The sequence below is a fragment of the Gossypium arboreum genome, chromosome 7 (assembly GCF_025698485.1).
Source record: "Gossypium arboreum isolate Shixiya-1 chromosome 7, ASM2569848v2, whole genome shotgun sequence".
NCBI classification, from domain to species: Eukaryota; Viridiplantae; Streptophyta; class Magnoliopsida; order Malvales; family Malvaceae; genus Gossypium; species Gossypium arboreum.
The window spans coordinates 146,868-165,119 of NC_069076.1; the positions used below are offsets into that span (position 1 = coordinate 146,868).

The window sequence follows — 18,252 nt, forward strand, 5'->3', positions numbered from 1 at the left end:
TAAAGTGGAATATAATATGGCTGTCCGAATATGGTCTGAGTAAACACAACGAGAGAAGGCTAATAGTCCGTGAAAGAATATACGACTATGCTTTGCTGTCCGAGGATTCAAGCCGACAAAGATTATTCGGGAGCTGTCAACTTCCTTAAAAAAGCTAACAAGCCTCACAAGGATGAGCGTGCAACGGGTCGCAGCCCGGATCAAGTAAAAAAGAGTTAATAGAGGCATCCATTGGGAAGTTCTCGAGATTTGATCTTAACATCCAGATATGAAGAAAAAGATTGATATCTTCACTTGGAATACAAGAGCAAGGCCGTATATGTAATCCGCTTTATGTAAAGAAATCTGTTTTCTAGAAAAGTTGTTCTAATAGAATTGAATTCAGAATCAACACCTCTTTTTCTTTTTGCATTCATCCTATGCATCTGCATTACATTGCATCAAATGTATTAGATTTTCACAAAAGAACCTTCATTAAAAAAATCATTTCAGTAATTTGGAAACCAACGAGAGTTTACCAACAATATCACTACAGTACCCACCACAAAACCAAGGCAATGGATCAGAGATTGGAAAGATTAGAACAAATGCAAAGAGATATGTAAGATCAATTACAAGTACAGATGCAAGTGCAATTAGCCAGAATCTAACAAGACATGAGGGAACAAATGCAAGAATCCCAAAATAGTATGATAAGCCAATTGGTACAATTGCTAGCTAGAGAACGCGAAAAAGGGAAGAGTACTGCGGTTAACTCGGGCAACGATAATGAAGACCCTGCTATCCTCTAGGCTTTATCCCGACAACCACCTAGGCCCAACCAGACACGCATCCACAAAGGGCATCCGTTACTATCAGACTCCAACAATATCAAATCGGTAGCTCGGCACCAATGAATTGCCCGACAGGCTCAAGTTCCAATTCAGGGGACAATCCAACCAATCATGTAGTTCCTGATCTAGACAAAATAGCAGAAATAGAAAAAATAAGGGTGGAACTGCCAAAACAACTCGAAGATCGGTACAGGTGGTTGGAAGAAAAACTTAAAGCAATGGAGAATGCTGATTACCATTGCAGGGTTCACGCCAAAGATCTGAGTTTGGTCCCAAATCTAGTACTCCAGTCAAAATTCAAGAAGCTCACATCACTATGTTCTGTCAAGGATGACAGGATACGCCAATAATGATCAACTGTTAATCTACTACTCCCAAAACAGTCTGATCGGGTCAGCTGCCAAATGGTACAACCAACTGAGTCGTGCCAAAATCAATTCATGGAAAGACTTAGAACAAGGTTTTATGAAGCAATATAGTCATGTGGCGGACATGACACCTGACAAAATCACATTGCAGAACATGAAGAATAAGCAAAATGAGAGCTTCAGGCAATATGCCCAAAGATAGAGAGAGGTGGCAACGCAAGTTCAGCCACCTTTTCTAGAGAAAGAAACCACGATGCATTTCATCAACACTCTAAAGGCCCCATTCATTAACCATATGTTAGTAAGCGCTACGAAGAGCTTCTCAGATATAATAATGTCTGGCGAGATGATTGAAAATGCATTAAGAAATAGGAAGATGGACGTGGGGGAAAGCGTCAAAAGATCAACCCCAAAGAACAAGGAAAATGAAGTGAATAACCTGAACATATATAATAAAGGGTATTCCAAATCGGTCATTGTTGGCTAGCCAAGGGCCGTAACCACTAGATACCAAGACCCTCCAAGGCAAGAATTCAACTCGAGGTGTATGAGAAAGGCTCCAATTCACACCTATCCCGATAACATATAGAGAGCTGTATCAGAATCTGTTTGACGCACATGTGGTATCCCCATTTTACTCGGAACCCTTGAAACCTCTATTCTCAAAATGGTATGATGCGAATGCTCATTGCAAAGATCATGCGGGAATAATAGGACACTCAATTGAGAACTGCACCACGTTTAAAAAGTTAATCAAAAGGTTCATTAATATGGGCATCGTGAAATTCGATGATCCATCGGGACCTCATGTAGTAGGAAATCTGTTACCAGTTATTCAAATCAAGGGGTAAACGCGATAATTGAGAAGGGAGGAAAGAGAACCAAAACCAATGTTGTAAAAGTAAAAACCTCACTAAAATGAGTTTTGAAACAAATGGTAAACATGTGATTAATTATTCAGGATTCGAAGAAGATACCCAAAGGGATGAGGAGCTACTGTGAGTTCCACACGGAAGAAGGTCATGAAATCCAAATTGCGCTGAATTCAAAGATTTGGTGCAAAGTCTAATGGATAACAAAGAGTTGGAATTCTTTGAAGAGGTCAAAAACTCGGAAGGAATGTTGGGAATCTGAACATTAATGCCGTATCCGAAGAGGGAGATAGGGAAGAGAATTTATTAGGCATCTGCCCTTACATACTTGGGAGTGTTTTGAACAATAGGACTAGAAGAGATCCTTATATTTCTTAGAGTCAATTTAGAGTAATATTCAAAACACGTTTGTTGCTTTAAGCCTAGAAGCAATAAGAATCCTTTTGTGAAATAGGCTTATGTCCAAAATCTTTATTTCAATAAAATGCATCTTTGCTATCATTTCGAACAAATATTCTTTTATTCTATACAAACAGTTATTCTTAGATTCTTTTGTTCTTTGGACTTTTTTCAAATATTATTTTATTCTTCATTCATGATCATACCATACAAATAATTATTCTTAGATTCATTTATTCTTTAGAATACTCCTTCGTACCTACAACAGGTCTCTAGATATCAACGACATGAACGACGTTGCTACTGACCAGAATCTCCTTTTAAGTAAGATATATGTCTAGAGGGATCTCAGAACTTTGAAAATGATAGAGATTGTAGTCTATCTCCCGATTTGTTAATGATAGTAGAACAAGATGAGAAATAGACCCTACCTTACAAAGGGTCAATGGACATCGTGAGTCTAGGAGAAGAGAAAGAGGTGAAGATCGGAGCCTGTATCACCACAGAGACAAAACAAAATGTCATTAAGTTATTCCAAGAATTCAAAGACGATTCGCACGACCGTATCAAGATATGCCTGGGCTACTAAGACGTGTGGATGTTGTTAAGGCTAGAAAAATCTTAGAAGAGGTCTATAAGGGTGTCCGAATAACACATGCTAATAGTTCTACAATGGCCAGACAAATCATGAGGTTTAGGTACTACTAGTCCACCATGAAAGGGGATCGCATCAGTTATGCCGTAAATGCCAAATTTATGGAAATAAGATTCATGTGCCTCCTTCATTTCTTTAGAGACTTTCTCTATGTGGGGTATGGATATTATGGGGCTGATCTCGTCAAAAGCTTCTAGCAGACACCGTCATCTTTGTGGTCGTCGATTACTTTGCTAAATGGGTGAAAGTCGCTTTATATGCCAATTTTACGAAGTCGACAGTCATCAAATTCTAAAAAAAAAAAAATAGATATCATGTGTCGACAACGAATGCCAGAAAGGATCATTTCTAATAATGCATAATAGCATGATATCAAAAGTTTGCAGTCTGTTAAAGATCAGACGCCATATCACCACAAAATGAATGGTGCAGCAGAGGCAGTAAAAATATATATTTATATATATATATAAAAACAAGAAAAAAACAAAAAAAAAGATCATGGGAAAATGACCGAGACTTGTAAATATTGGCATAAGAAGTCACCATTTACCCTTTATGCTTATCGAACGTCAGCCAAAACCTTCTTCGGGGTAAAACCTTTCTCATTAGTTTATGTAATGGAAGCAGTTTTGCCCATTGAAGTCGAGATTCCTTCTCTCCAAGCTTCGATTGAGTCAATAATTGGATGAAATAGAATGGGTCCAGTTTCAATATAATCAAGTGAACCTGATTGAAGAAAAAAGTTTGAAAGTATCCATCATGGTCAAATGTATCAAAAATGAATGATGCAAGTTTATGGCAAGAAGGCTTGCCCCAGAGAATTCTATGAGAATGACTTAGTGTTGAAAATGATCCTTCATATACCAAAAGACTTTAGAGGAAAGTGGATGCCAAACTGGGAAGAGCCTTATGTGGTAAGGAAAGCCTTTTTCAAAGGAGCATTGATTCTAGCTGAGATGGATAGTAAAAACTTGCCCAATCCTATGAATTCAGATTTCGTCAAGAAGTATTTCACCTAAAAAGGGAGAGGCCAAGGTGAAAACCCGCAAAGGGCACTTTAAAACCTTCTAAATAAAAAAAGAAGAAGAAGAAAGCGAAAAGGCCAAGACGAAAACCCGTAAAGAGTACTTTGAGGTCAAAGGGGTTTTGAGTTGAAAATTCAAAAACGGATGGCTCAAATTTTGAAAATAAGACATGTGGTAATCTTGTCCTCTCAGAATTAACAAGAAGGAGGAGTGTTACATCTTGGGCATCAAAAAATACTTTAGATCACCTAAACACATATTTAGCTTGAAATGGTCCTCGAGACGTTTGAACATAGAAGCTTGTACTGCGATATCTGGGGCACCTAGTTTTCATCTTACCCATATTGAATTTGCTATCCTTGATTACTGTATTTGTTTTGAGCTACACTCCCAATCAATTTTCTTCTTATTATATTTGCTATCTTTAATTAACTTATTTATTTCGAGTTAATTTCCTTCTTATTACATTTTCTATCTTTGATTAACTTATTCATTTCAAGTTAATTTCCTTATTATTGCATTTGTTATCTTTGATTAATTTATTCATTTTGAGCTATGCTTCCAATCAATTTATTTCTTGTCTATTGTTATAATCTTTTCAAGCATTTTGCATTGAAATAATGATTAATAGACTAATAAAACTATCACAAAAGAAGTTCTGCATATTACTCTGAAAATTTATAAATAGTATAAGAACCTGAATTAAGACTATTGTTTAGAACTCACCAAACCTAAGGGTTGGAAATGTTTTAAAAAAAAAGAGTCTAAATTGTGACTATCTCTTCGGATTTTCTGTCGAAGATATTAGTTGAACGAGGAGACAAAATATTACGTCGATGATACAATCTCGAAAAATAACGAGTAACCCAAGCATTAAAATGGGATCATTCTCGAAAAAAATGATATTCTGTATTCATGCAAATATCATGCATACACATCTGGTCATGATATCCAGAGAATAGTGTAATAGATCAAATTTATTGAAGAAGATACAAATCCTATACCTCTAAATTGTAGTGAGAGGGATTGAAGAAGATACAAATCCTATACCCTTGAGTTGCAGTGGAATGGATGAAAGAAACCAAATTTTATCTCCCTAAAGTTGCAATGGAGCAAACCAGCTGAACAAATGGTGATTATTTTTTTTAGATTTTCTGTCAAAGATACCAGCTGCGTAAAGAAGGCAGGAAAACACATCAGTGACAGAACCTTGATGAAGAGCGGGCAATGACAACCCAAATAATAGAAAGGGATCATTCTCATGACATTCTGTATTCCATGCAAATATCATTCATACACACCTAGTTAGGAGCATTCAATTCATTATGATCATAGCATCTTAATCATTTGACATAAGCATAGGCCCATGAAATCGATTCTACAGGTCATGTCCCCCAGAGGACAGTGTAGCAACATCAATGAATCCACAAATCTCATCTCCCTGAAGTAGCAGTAAAGCAGATTGAAGTCATAAATCTTATCTCTCTAAAGTAGCAGCGGAGCATATTGAAGTTATAAATCTTATCTCCTTGAAGTTATAGTAGAGCAGGTCCAAGAAAGCGAATCTTATTTCCCTGGAATTGCAGTGGAACAGATTGAAGCTACAAATAATGGCAGATCTTATCTTCCTGAAGTTGCAGTGGAGCAGATCAAATCCACCAGTCTTATCTCCCTGAAGTAGCAACAGAGCAGACTGAAGACAGCGAATCTTGTTTTCCTGATATTGCAAGGGAATAGATTAAAGTTACAAATTATAACGAATCTTATCTTCCTGAAGTTGCAGTGGAGCAGGTTGAAATTACCAATTCTAACCTCCTTGAAGTTCCAGTGGAGTAGATTGAAACTACAAATCTCTTCTCTCTAAAATTACATTGGAGCATATCGAAGCCACAATCCTTATCTCTTTGAAGTTGCAGTAAAGCAGGATAAAATACACAAGTATTATCTCCCTGAAGTTGCAGTGGAGCATACAGAAATTATCAATTCTTATCTCCTTGAAGTTCCAGCAGAGTAGATCGAAGCTACAAATCTCTTCTCCCTGAAATTACATTGGAGTAGATCGGAGCCACAATCCTTATCACTCTGAAGTTGCAGTAGAGCAAGATAAAGTACACAAACCTTATCTCTCTAAAGTTGCAGTGAAGCAGACTGAAAATAACAAATCTTATTTCCCTGAAGTTGCAGTGGAATAGATTAAAACTACAAATCTAGCCTCTCTGAAGTTATAGCAGAGTAGATTGAAGCACCAATTCCTATACCCCTGAAGATGTAGTGGGTTGGAATGAGGCTACCTGGAAGAAGCGGAGCACCAAAGAAGTCGAGATTCGGTGAGACCAAGCAAAATTGGCCTTTTTTGAAATCTTTCCTCCATTCTCGTTATACGACAATGAGCAAAGAGGGGCAGCTGTAATAGACCCAATTCGCCCGGCCCATTAAACCAAAAAAAAAAAAAAAACAAACCAAAATAAATAATAACCAAAACAATCCAAAGTCCATCAGGCCCAAATTAGCAATTACCAAGACCTAAGTCCGAAATTACAAGATTCAATGGCCCAAAATACCTAAACTAGTTTCAGCAGAATAAAGAACCCTAGGCGTGCCGCTGCCTCCGTGCCACGTCCGCACCATTGTACAGACTCCACCACCGCGTACCAGCATGGCCTCCGTACCTGCAAGGAAAAAAAAGGACAACAGACACACACAAAAAAAAAAACAAACAAACAATAGCAAGCTTGTATTTTTTCCTTCTTTTCTCGGCTATAAAAGCCACAAAAATATCTATGTATTTGGGAAGGAGGATATATGAATATTAATCAAAAACAGAATAGCAAATTTCAGAGGTAATTCTTTCTTTTGATCTTTTTGTATTTCATTTTATTTTTTAAAAGAAGTAGATATAAAAACAAAAGAAAAAAGAAGTCGAATCTTACATTTCTTGCGTGTGCACCGCCGTGGGAGGCTGAGGTTCGTCGTTTCCGATGAAAAACGACTTTTTTTGGGTCCTGGAAGTCAAAAAACCCAAAAAAATGTAACTTTTTGAACTCCGGCCACCGTGGACGGCGGCGCTGTTGTCGACGATCGGTGACCGTCACGGTGGTCCAGCGCCAGAGATAGGCCGAAAATCGGGGAAGGGGAGAGAGTTGAGAACCTTTTTTGTTTTTTTTTAGAAAATGTGAGAAAATGATTTTAAAAAAAAAAATTGGCTTATATAGGCTGGCAAAACGCACTGTTTTGCTCAGCCCTTTTAAAACACCAAACGGTGTCGTTTTACGACTCGACCCGTTCGACCCGACCCGCTCCAGCCTAGGATCCGCGTGTTTTTAATCGGAAGAGCTAATTGCACTTTTAGCCCTTCCTTTTTTTATTATTTTGCGATTAATTTTTTTTATTTTTAATTTTTTCCCCTTAATTTATTTCGTTTCCAATTAGGTCCATATCGAAGTTGCGCGTTTTGGAAGGGGATTATTTCCCATTTTAGTCCCTCCTTGTTATTCGCATGTTCGATTCGGTCCTTTTCTTTTTATTTTTATTTCAGATTTACCCCAAAATTTTTTTAAATTCAATTTTGTCCCTTTTTTAGTTATTTTGCTATTTTGTTATTAAAATTAATTAATTATATTTTTATTATTAATATTATTATTACTATTACTATTACTATTGTATTACTATTATTATTATCATTATTATATTTTCTTTTTTTTGTATTTACATATAAGTTATTATTATATTAAATAATTTAATATTATTTTTTAGCACATTTATTTTATTTTTATATATCATTACTCTTATTATTATCATTTTATCATTCATTTTATTTATATCTTTTAAATAATTTCAAACTTTAGAATATTTATTATTTGTATTATTGTTATTTTTATTATTAATATTACTATCATCATTATTAATATTATTATTTTAAATCCTCTTTTACATGATAGTTATCTATTTACTCGATTACTATTAGTTTTTTTAAAATTTTTAATTTCTTAGCTTACTTATTATTTTTCTTTTATGATTAACTTGTTCATTTTATTCGTTCATTCTCATTTTTCATGTTGTTGCTTAATGCATTTATTTTGTTATGCATATTGCCATCATGATTTATTTTCATCCTAAATTCATAAAAAAGGATTCTTAATAAATGCAATATTTCGTGTTTAGAAATTCGAGAGGTCGTGCCCTAACGTACTGGGTTTCGATTTTTCTCGTTTGACCCAAATAACCGAATATCCTTTTTGAATTAAAATGCATGAGTTTTGAAAATCAAAAGACAAGCTTATTCTCGAGGGTAAAATGTCATGTCTTAACGTACTGAATGTGACATTTTATTACTTCAGGACAAGGTCTTTAGCATCTGCTTCGATTTATCCAAACATTTTTTGTAAAATTAACATTAATAAAAAAGGAGGATTGTAATTTTAAATTCTTTACAGATTTTCAACTTTCGACATTAAGACATTAATTAATAATTAGGTACCAATTTTGGGCGTTACGAGGGTGCTAATCCTTCCTCGTACGTAACTGACTCCCAAACCCGTTTTCTCGAATTTCGTAGACCAAACTCGTTGTTTTAGTAAAACAAAACATTTTATTAAAACAATCAAATTATGAGGTGATCGGTCATACCTAAACAAAAAAGATTGGTGGCGACTCCCCATTTTCATTTTCAAAATAAAAAGTCGACGACCCCTTTTTTTAAAGAAAAATGGTTTCGACAATACTAATTGAAAACATAATCGACTGAGGCACAAAACATGTTAGCATGAATTAAATAAATCTCATTAAATTAATATAATCATTCTAGCAGATAGGAATTAAAACTGCATAGTTGATGTCAAAAACATAAAAATCAAAGCAAACATGTTTAAAATTAATGACAAGAGGAAGAGTAAACTTTATTCAGTTCAGCAGCTTTCTAGATCTATTTTGACCGAGACACTCTTCCAAATCCATCTGCGCAAGAACTGTCTACATCTTTATCTGCCACAACATGAATCTGGTGTTGCAATCCAACAATGGAATATCATTCTGCATTGTCACTATTATCATGGTCGAGATAAGCAACCTAAAAGGCTCTAATTGTAACACCCCCTACCCGTATCCGTCGCCGGAATAGAGTACGAGGCATTACCGAGGAGTACAAAACACTTACAGATAATTTAATTATATTTTCATAACAACTTGTCTCGATTTCATACTATTTCATATTTAAGCTTTACTCACCAAAGTATTTGAAATATCATCTTTATGCAAATAGCACACATGAGGTACATAATTCCATAATTAAGAATGAACACATTTATCAAACATATTCCACATTCATATATCAATGTCTCATGTTTCCATATATCAATAACCGTCATTTTTCTTATTTTTCAGATAATTATGTGTAACCATTGATAAGCATGCAATTCACTGTTTCTTCCTGTCAATCACAATTTCAAATGACAAATTCGTGTGAATGAGCTCAACCTCATTAGGTGTTTAAATTCTATCACTTTGATTCACATACTCATAATTTACTAATATATCCTATCAAACACAATCTCTAAATGATAAAATCACATAATTGAGCTCAATAATAATAGTGATAACATTGCTTACATTTCTTTTTCCACACGTTACATTTACGACTTACCAACTTGTCCATTCAAAGAACGGCTTAGGGATTTGAGTACATCGTGATCTGAAGCCCGAAGTCTAGCTGAAGCACATAAGTGCTAAACGGTAGCCCGAAGGCTAACTGAAGCACATAAGTGCTAAGCAGGCTTAGAAGGCTAATCAAGCTCATCGAGTGAATCGAAACCCCAAAAGGGTTAATCAAACTCATATGAGTTAACAAGCTCGTAAGAGCTAAACGGAAAGCAAACACGAGAATTCGAAACAAATGTTGAATCTCGATTTACTTGGGTAATTTACCGTCAATTCATCTTTTTCACTGAAAGATCATTCTCATTTCATGCGTTCCGTTCCTCCGAGATTCTCAGTTCAATTTCATAACTTTTGTACATAATTTACTTATTTTCAACAATTAACATACATAAATATTAATCACCATTCATAAAATAATATTGAAATTTAATAATATTAACAAATGGTCACTAAATTTAGTTATATAAACTCTCAAGTTTGATTTTTGTATTATAGCGATAATCATAATTTCATAATAAATATTCCAAATAAAACATTATATCATTTCTAATTCAACACTTATCGATTATAATCGGGCATGTGATCAATTTATACACGAGTCATTTATATATATTTTTCCTCCTCCTCCTCTCCATCCACGTCCTTGGTATAAATAACACACTTGTAAGTAACATTATCCATAATTTTCACTATTTACTTATGTGAATATTCAACTTATCCATCCGTGTCATAGTCACTAAATTGTTTTTATCTTGATCTACAGAACTCCAAATTAAGATCCATAAAATTTCCCAGAAAGTAGACTCATATTTCTTCTTACCATAAAAATTTAAAATTTTTTGGTTGGGCCAATTAATACAGTTTATTCATTGAAGTCTCCCCTGTTCTGCTGTCTGACAGTTCTAACCCTTCTTCACTAAAAATTAATTATCTCCTCGTACAGGATTTGAATGATATTCTTGTTTGTTTCTCTTGAAAATAGACTCATTAAGGATTCTAAACATATAAATTTAAGCCCCTAATTATTTTTATCCAATTTTTTATGATTTTACAAAGTCAGAACAGGGGAACCCAAAATCATTCTGATCTTGTCTCACAAAAGTTATCATATCTCATGATTTACAATTCCATTGCTTACATCATTTCTTTTATAAGAAACTAGACTTAATAAGCTTTAATTTCATATTTTATTCATCCTCTAATTCCATTTCTAAAATTTTTGGTGATTTTTCAAAGAATACTGCTGCTGTCAAAACAGTTTAGTGCAAAATGTTGATTTCCATTTTGCCCTAAATTTCACAATTCATAAAATTCAGTCCTTGCTCAATTAACCCCTCAATTAAGATAATTTTCTCAATTAATACTTTTCTTAAACATTATAAGTTATTTAATAACTATTTAAATTTAGAATTTCCACATAAAACTCTAACTTCAAACTATTTTACAATTAGGTCCCAAACATTCACTTTCTATTCAATTCTTTCAATAAAATCAACATATAAAAAATTTAAAGCTCTAATTCCATGCCAAATCATCATTTACTTCTAGCACATATTCATAGAAACTTTCAATTTCTTTCATAGAATCAAAAACTAATGAATTCAACAAGTGGACCTAGTTGTAAAAGTCACAAAAACACAAAAAATTCAAGAAATAATCAATAATTAAACTTACTTGAAGTAAAAATATGAAAAAACAGCTTAGTAGAACTCTTCCATGGCGTTTTTCTGATGAGAATGCAGAAAAATAAAGAGAAATCTAGATAATTCCACTTTAGTCCTAGCTTTATTAAGTAAATTTTACAATTTTCCAATTTTGCCCTTAATTCTCCTTATTTTCTTGCTGATTTCATCCCCTTTCCGTCCAGCCCAAATAGACCTTGGGTCTATTTTCCTTTTAAACCCTCTTTCTTTTATCAATTAAGCTATTTAATCATTTCTCACAATTTTGCATTTGATACAATTTAGTCCTTTTTGTTCAATTACTATCAGAACTTTAAAATTTCTTGACGAAACTTTAATAATAACATATTAACACTCCATAAATATTTATAAAAATATTTATGGCTCGATTTAAAATTCTCGAGGTCTCAATACCTCGTTTTCGATTCTAATTATTTTAATATTTATTTTTAGTACACTATTCAATATTTCAAAATTTTTCCTAACTTCACATTTAACTTATACTCACTAAATTAATAATATTTCCAACTCATTTTTCGGATTTAGTGATCTCGAGTCACTGTTCCGACACCACTGAAAATTAGGCTGTTACACTAATACTGGTTTTTAAAAAACTGAACGTCGATAGTGACAATATAGAACGATCGCAAAGCAAAAAGAAAAAGAAATAAGACCACGTAGATCTTATGTGGAAACCCTTCCGGGAAAAAGACCACGAGTAGAGGAGAAGAAAATTCACTAATGTTGAAATTCAAATGATACAAGAGGACTTTCAACTACATCTATTTAAAGGTTGAAAAACTTTATTCTAATCAATGTCAAATAAAAGAAGTATAGTTCTATATGAATTTTACTTACCACTGTATTTTATTTTAATAAGGATTTGAGTAACTCATTTCTAACAAAATTATTTTTCAAAAATAAAAATAGAAAATATTTCAAAAACCAAACGAGCCTAGGCTTTGTTTTGTTTCAAGAAATAGATGTTGAAAGAGCACAAATCAATTTGCTCTCTGCACAAACTAATGTCCCAATTGCTATTTGGATAGATGTTTGAACACACATATGAAAAAGCAGTTTAACAATAACTTACAAATGGAGAGTAAGGCAATGAGAGAAATCCACATACAATACTCGTTAACGTAGTAAATCCTACTCTATAGAGTCTCACTCAGTGAATGATTTTATTTAGCAATCGCATCACTTATTAGCTTAAACTCAATCTATCCTTATACCAATAAGTAATTGCAACCCCAACAATGAACTTAATTGTTACAAATCACTCACCTAAAAATTTTACTTACAAATCAAAATAACTCTCCAATAAAATGCCTAACACAAAAATGCAAAAAATAACAAGTAAAGAGGATAAGACTTTGACATGATATTGTTGAATCATCCTCTTTCTACTTTTCCCAATTTCAATAAGTAGAAATCAAGATATAATAAAACAAGCTTAAGGACCATTTGATAATGTAACACACCAAAGTAAAAAAAAAAAAAAAAAAGTTAACTTAACATTGCACTTAATTATACTAAAGGCATGCCCAGATTGGTGTTCGATCAATTGTTCAAATAAGAGATACAAACATGTTTAAGGTCTCAACAAATATTAAAAAAAAAAAAAGGAAAAAGAAAATAAGTAAAAACTAGAAAGCAATGAAAAATTGGTTATGTTCTAAGCAATTAGATTCCAAAACAACAAACGCTACCTTATATTTCATTAACCAAACAATCGTGAGAATTGGAAATGTGACCAAACAATCGTGAGAATTGGAATGACGAAGTAGAAATAAGCATCCATGTATCCGAGACAGCTCTGATGCCAATCGCTGCAAATTTACTTCTAAAAATAACTTATTTCTAGCACGCAAGTAATCGCCACAAGAAATTTCCTCAAGGTCGTTGGCACCGACGTAAACCATTCTTTCGAACGGTAATAAATGTTGAATTGATTCACTCTTCCATCTCTACGACTCAAGTGGAGGTCAATTACTGTGCTGATGAAACCATACAGACCAGCCTTTGCACTTAAAAACTTCCCTTCACTTGCACCCTCTACACCTCCCATCTCCGTCCAAAATGTCGAAACTTTCATGGACGCCCGAAGCATCAAAACGGGTTTTGATCCAAACACATGCCGTTCCAACTTTATGGTTGAGAACCTCCTCAGAAAGGGCAATCTCTCGAAAGCTCGTCAAGTGTTTGACCAAATGCCTAACAGGAACACTGTCTCTACAAACATGATGATTTCGGGTTATGTCAAATCAGGAGATCTTTTGAAAGCTAGACACATGTTTGATACCATGCTTGATAGAACTGCAGTTACATGGACCATTATCATTGGTGGGTACATGCAAAAGAGTCAGTTCCATGAAGCGTTTAAGCTTTTCGCTGAGATGCGAAGACATGATACACAGCCTGATCCTGTGACTTTTGCTACTCTTTTATCAGGTTGCAATGGCGCTGAGGCTGACAACGAATTGGTTCAAGTTCATGGACTTGTTCTTAAGTTGGGTTACCATTCTAGTATCATAATCTGCAACTCTCTGGTTGGTTCTTATTGCAAAACTGATCACCTTGATTTTGCTTCTCGGGTTTTTGAGGACATGCCTGAAAGAGATTCTGTTTCCTTTAATGCATTGATTAATGGGTTCGCAAAAGATGGTCTAACTGAGGACGCAATAACCATCTTTCTGCAGATGCAAAAATTAGGTTTCAAGCCTTCTGATTTCACTTTTGCTGGAGTTTTAAGTGCTGCTATTAGATTAAATGACTTGGCCTTTGGGCAACAAATTCATGGGTTTTTGGTGAAGACTGGGTTCGTTGGGAATGTATTTGTGGGGAATGCATTGCTTGATTTCTACTCCAAGTACGATTGTTTAGTTGAAGCCGGGAAGCTATTTGATGAGATGCCAGACTTGGATGGCATTTCTTACAATGTAATCATCACATGCTATGCGTGGTCTGGGCAACATGAAGAAGCTATTAGCCTTTTCCGTGAATTGCAGTTTACAGGCTTTAACCGGAGGCAATTCCCATTTGCAACCATGTTGAGTATAGCAGCAAATGTATTAGACCTGCGAATGGGGCAGCAAATCCATTCCCTGGCTATTGTGACTACAGCTGATTCAGAACTTGTGGTTGGGAATTCTTTAGTTGACATGTATGCAAAATGTGGCAGATTTGAAGAAGCCGAAAAGATATTCAGGAGTCTGGCCAAGAGAAGCACAGTTCCATGGACAGCCATTATCTCGGGTTATGTTCAGAGAGGATTCCATGAGGAAGGCCTGAATCTGTTCAATGAGATGCACAAAGCTAGTGTAAGAGCAGATCAGGCCACATTTGCTAGCATCTTAAAAGCATCTGCAAATTTGGCTTCACTATCACTGGGGAAACAAATTCACTCATTTGTAATCAGATCAGGTTATATGTCAAATGTTTTTTCAGGAAGTGCACTTCTCGATATGTATGCAAAATGCGGTTCCATAGAAGATTCCATTCAACTTTTTCAGTACATGTCTGAAAGGAATATAGTCTCTTGGAATGCCTTGATCTCAGCCCATGCTCAAAATGGTGATGCTAAAGCCACCCTCGACTCATTTGAAAAGATGGTTCAGTCAGGTTTCCAGCCAGATTCTGTCAGTTTCCTCAGTGTTTTATCTGCTTGCAGTCACTGTGGACTTGTTCAAGAAGGGTTGAGGTATTTCAGAACCATGACCAGAATACACAATCTTGTTCCTAAAAAAGAACACTATGCATCTATGGTTGATATGTTATGCCGGAGTGGACGGTTTAACGAGGCAGAGAAGTTGATGGATGAAATGCCATTCGATCCTGATGAGATTATGTGGTCATCAGTTCTAAATTCTTGTAGGATCCATAAGAACCAAGAACTGGCTAGGAAAGCAGCAGACCAGCTATTCAGTATGGAGGTGCTTAGAGATGCGGCTGCTTATGTCAGCATGTCTAATATCTATGCGGCCGCTGGCCAGTGGGACAATGTTGGGAAGGTAAAGAAGGCAATGAGGGAGCGTGGAATTAGAAAGGTTCCAGCTTATAGCTGGGTTGAAATAAGACACAAGCTTCATGTGTTCTCAGCAAATGACATGTTACATCCTCAAATGGAGGAAATCCGGAAAAAGATAGAGATGTTGTCAAAACAGATGGAGAAGGAAGGTTACAAGCCTGATACAAGTTGCGCCCTTCATGATGTAGATGAGAACATCAAAATTGAGTCTCTTAAGTACCATAGTGAGCGGTTAGCAATTGCATTTGCACTGATAAGTACACCTAAAGGATCACCAATTCTAGTAATAAAGAACTTACGGGCATGTACAGACTGCCATGCTGCAATCAAGGTAATCTCAAAGATCATTAGAAGGGAAATTACGGTGAGGGATTCAAGCAGGTTCCATCATTTCAAGGATGGCATCTGCTCTTGTGGGGATTATTGGTAGTTTATAGAGGGGTTATTGCGTTGTTAATGGCTTGATCTTCCATCGCATGATTGATTTCACCTCTGTATAAGATCACAACCATTCTGGAGCTCATTCATTTAGTGGTGAAACCTCTATCGCACAGAATGACTGTTCATGAATGTGGAGTTTTTCACAATGTATTGGCAGTTCAGTTTTGATGGTTATAGATATGGTATCATTTCAGAAACCAGAAGTGGAGAGACAGCCTGTGCGGTGCGCTCTGGCATTGGCAAGTCGGGACTTTGAATCTGTTCATGAAAGGGGGAATAGAATGTAAAAAAGGACTAAACTAATTAACAGTCATGGCATTTTTAGCCTAAAGTTTCCACAACGTCGCAGCAAAATTATTGGGTTGCAGGAGCAGGAGCCTCAAGGAGACTCTGGACTTCAGGTATTGATAGGCAAACTAGTTGAATCATTCACCGGTCTTGCCTGCCGCACCTGAGGGATTGATAGGCGAACTAGTTGTTGAGTAAGTGATAAGCAAACTAGCAAAGCAATAGATTATGAGGCCGCGCATGGTAGCATATCAAGCTGCTTTTTAGCAATTCTTTGTTCAGTATTTGTAGAATTCCTACCTCTTCAAGTGGATATTGCATTCAGATTGAAGTCATACATGCATGCTGTAATGGTTTTGCTTTGCTCATTTTTGTAGTACAAACTGCTGTGATAGCAAGTGAGGCATTTTAATGAAATGCATAACAAGCTTGCAGCTTAAATAGTTGAAAGAGGATTTAATTTCATCAAAATTTGCACTTATATATTCATCAATTCAATCAAAACATAATATCCCTTCTCCTCCCCTATCCAATTCAACTTGTCTTTCAAAAGAAACCAAACTAAATTTTAATTTCACTAATCCCAGATACAGCAATGAAGTACACATTGAAAAAAAAAAAACCAAGAAAAACAAAACAAAGGTATTATTGTTATCATTATCACTTGTTCTTGTGAAGAAATTCATCAGGGACAACTTGAAGCAACTTCTTGTGCTTGGACTTAGCAATCTTCTTCAAAGTATTAGGATTAGTAATCTTCTGAAACTTAGTTCCAGACCTCAATATGTTCTCTTTCTTCTTCTTCTCTCTCTCCTCTCTCTTCTTTCTCTTCTCCACCTTATTTTGCCGGATCTCTTCCTTCAACTCATTAATCCTCTCTCTATAAGCTCTCTTGATCTCCTTTTGCCTCTCCCTCTCCTCCAAGCTCGTCCTCCTTATGCTCACGTGCTTCGCTGACGCACGCTGCTTTCTTGGCTGCTTCCAGTTCCGACCAGACACCTTACCCGCAATCACGCCGTCGTAGGTGGGTTGACCGAAGGTGGGTTTATTGGGGTCGTCCGAGGAAGACACGGCTGAACGCTTTGCAGGTGGGGGGCAAGAATCATCCACGTCCATGGACGCGGCGGCGGGGGCAGCCTCGTCGTCATTGGCAACGATCTGAGATTCTTGGCGCTTTCGTTTGTACGTTTTGCCGCCGAAGCCTTCATCAAGGCGGCGGAAGTCAATAGTGCAAGCCATGGCGTTGGTCTTTCTTTTCTCTCTCTCCCTCTCTGTAAACCCTAAAATAAAATGTAGTAATTACCTATTCGCTAGTTATTATATAGGTAGAGATTTGACGGGCTATTTGATTGCCATGTCAAGAATTCGGCCCATTAAAAGAGCCTTTTTATTCTGGCTCTAAGGGTCTAGCCCTGTTTCGGCATTATTCATGCGGCCGAAAAGTGTTCTTCAACCTATAAATAATGGAAAATGTTTTCTATAAAACCCAAAAATTAGGGTTAAAGTATTTTTTTATTTTTGAAATTCAACAAGTATAATCAAAATATAAATACGATAATTAAGCACTAAAATAATTCAAACTATAATTAGCAAATTAAAGCTCATATAGCAACAATCCAGACTAAAATTAATAAATTAAAATATTACATGTCAAAAATACATAATAATATTCAAGAATCACATATATATAATTGTACATGGTAAATCTCATACTTGAATACTTAAAACTTAACATAAATTTAAACATAGTAAAGAGATCATAATTATACTATGACGGAAGACAATTTAAACTAATGTGTAATCTATATACAAGATAATAAAAAGTAATATTGGAACATTTTTGGTGAAAATGTAAGTAAATATTAATAATTTGTTAGTCAAATGATTGAAAATAAGAATCATTTTCAGGCCAATTGAGATCAGGTCTAACCCTCTGTTTTGTTCGTTTGTTATGTAAATTAGCGTTTTGATAGAATATGATTCAGTTCAGTTGGGTGTTTTCAACAC

The 18,252-nt window shown here is 35.3% G+C and overlaps 2 protein-coding genes across 2 annotated transcripts; one reads left to right on the forward strand and one right to left on the reverse strand.

Moving 5' to 3' along the window:
* Positions 1-12,969: 12,969 nt before the first annotated feature.
* Positions 12,970-16,716, forward strand: LOC108459041 (putative pentatricopeptide repeat-containing protein At2g01510). Its single transcript, XM_017758412.2, has one exon. It carries the CDS (start codon positions 13,490-13,492, stop codon positions 15,944-15,946), a length of 2,457 nt encoding a protein of 818 aa, XP_017613901.1. The 5' UTR covers positions 12,970-13,489; the 3' UTR covers positions 15,947-16,716.
* Positions 16,701-17,573, reverse strand: LOC108459051 (uncharacterized). The gene has a single exon (XM_017758421.2). It carries the CDS (start codon positions 17,482-17,484, stop codon positions 16,906-16,908), a length of 579 nt encoding a protein of 192 aa, XP_017613910.1. The 5' UTR covers positions 17,485-17,573; the 3' UTR covers positions 16,701-16,905.
* Positions 17,574-18,252: the final 679 nt, after the last annotated feature.

Excerpts from the sequence above, each read along its gene's own strand:
- LOC108459051 (XM_017758421.2), bottom strand. The coding sequence starts at position 17,484 with ATGGCTTGCACTATTGACTTCCGCCGCCTTGATGAAGGCTTCGGCGGC.
- LOC108459041 (XM_017758412.2), top strand. The coding sequence starts at position 13,490 with ATGAAACCATACAGACCAGCCTTTGCACTTAAAAACTTCCCTTCACTT.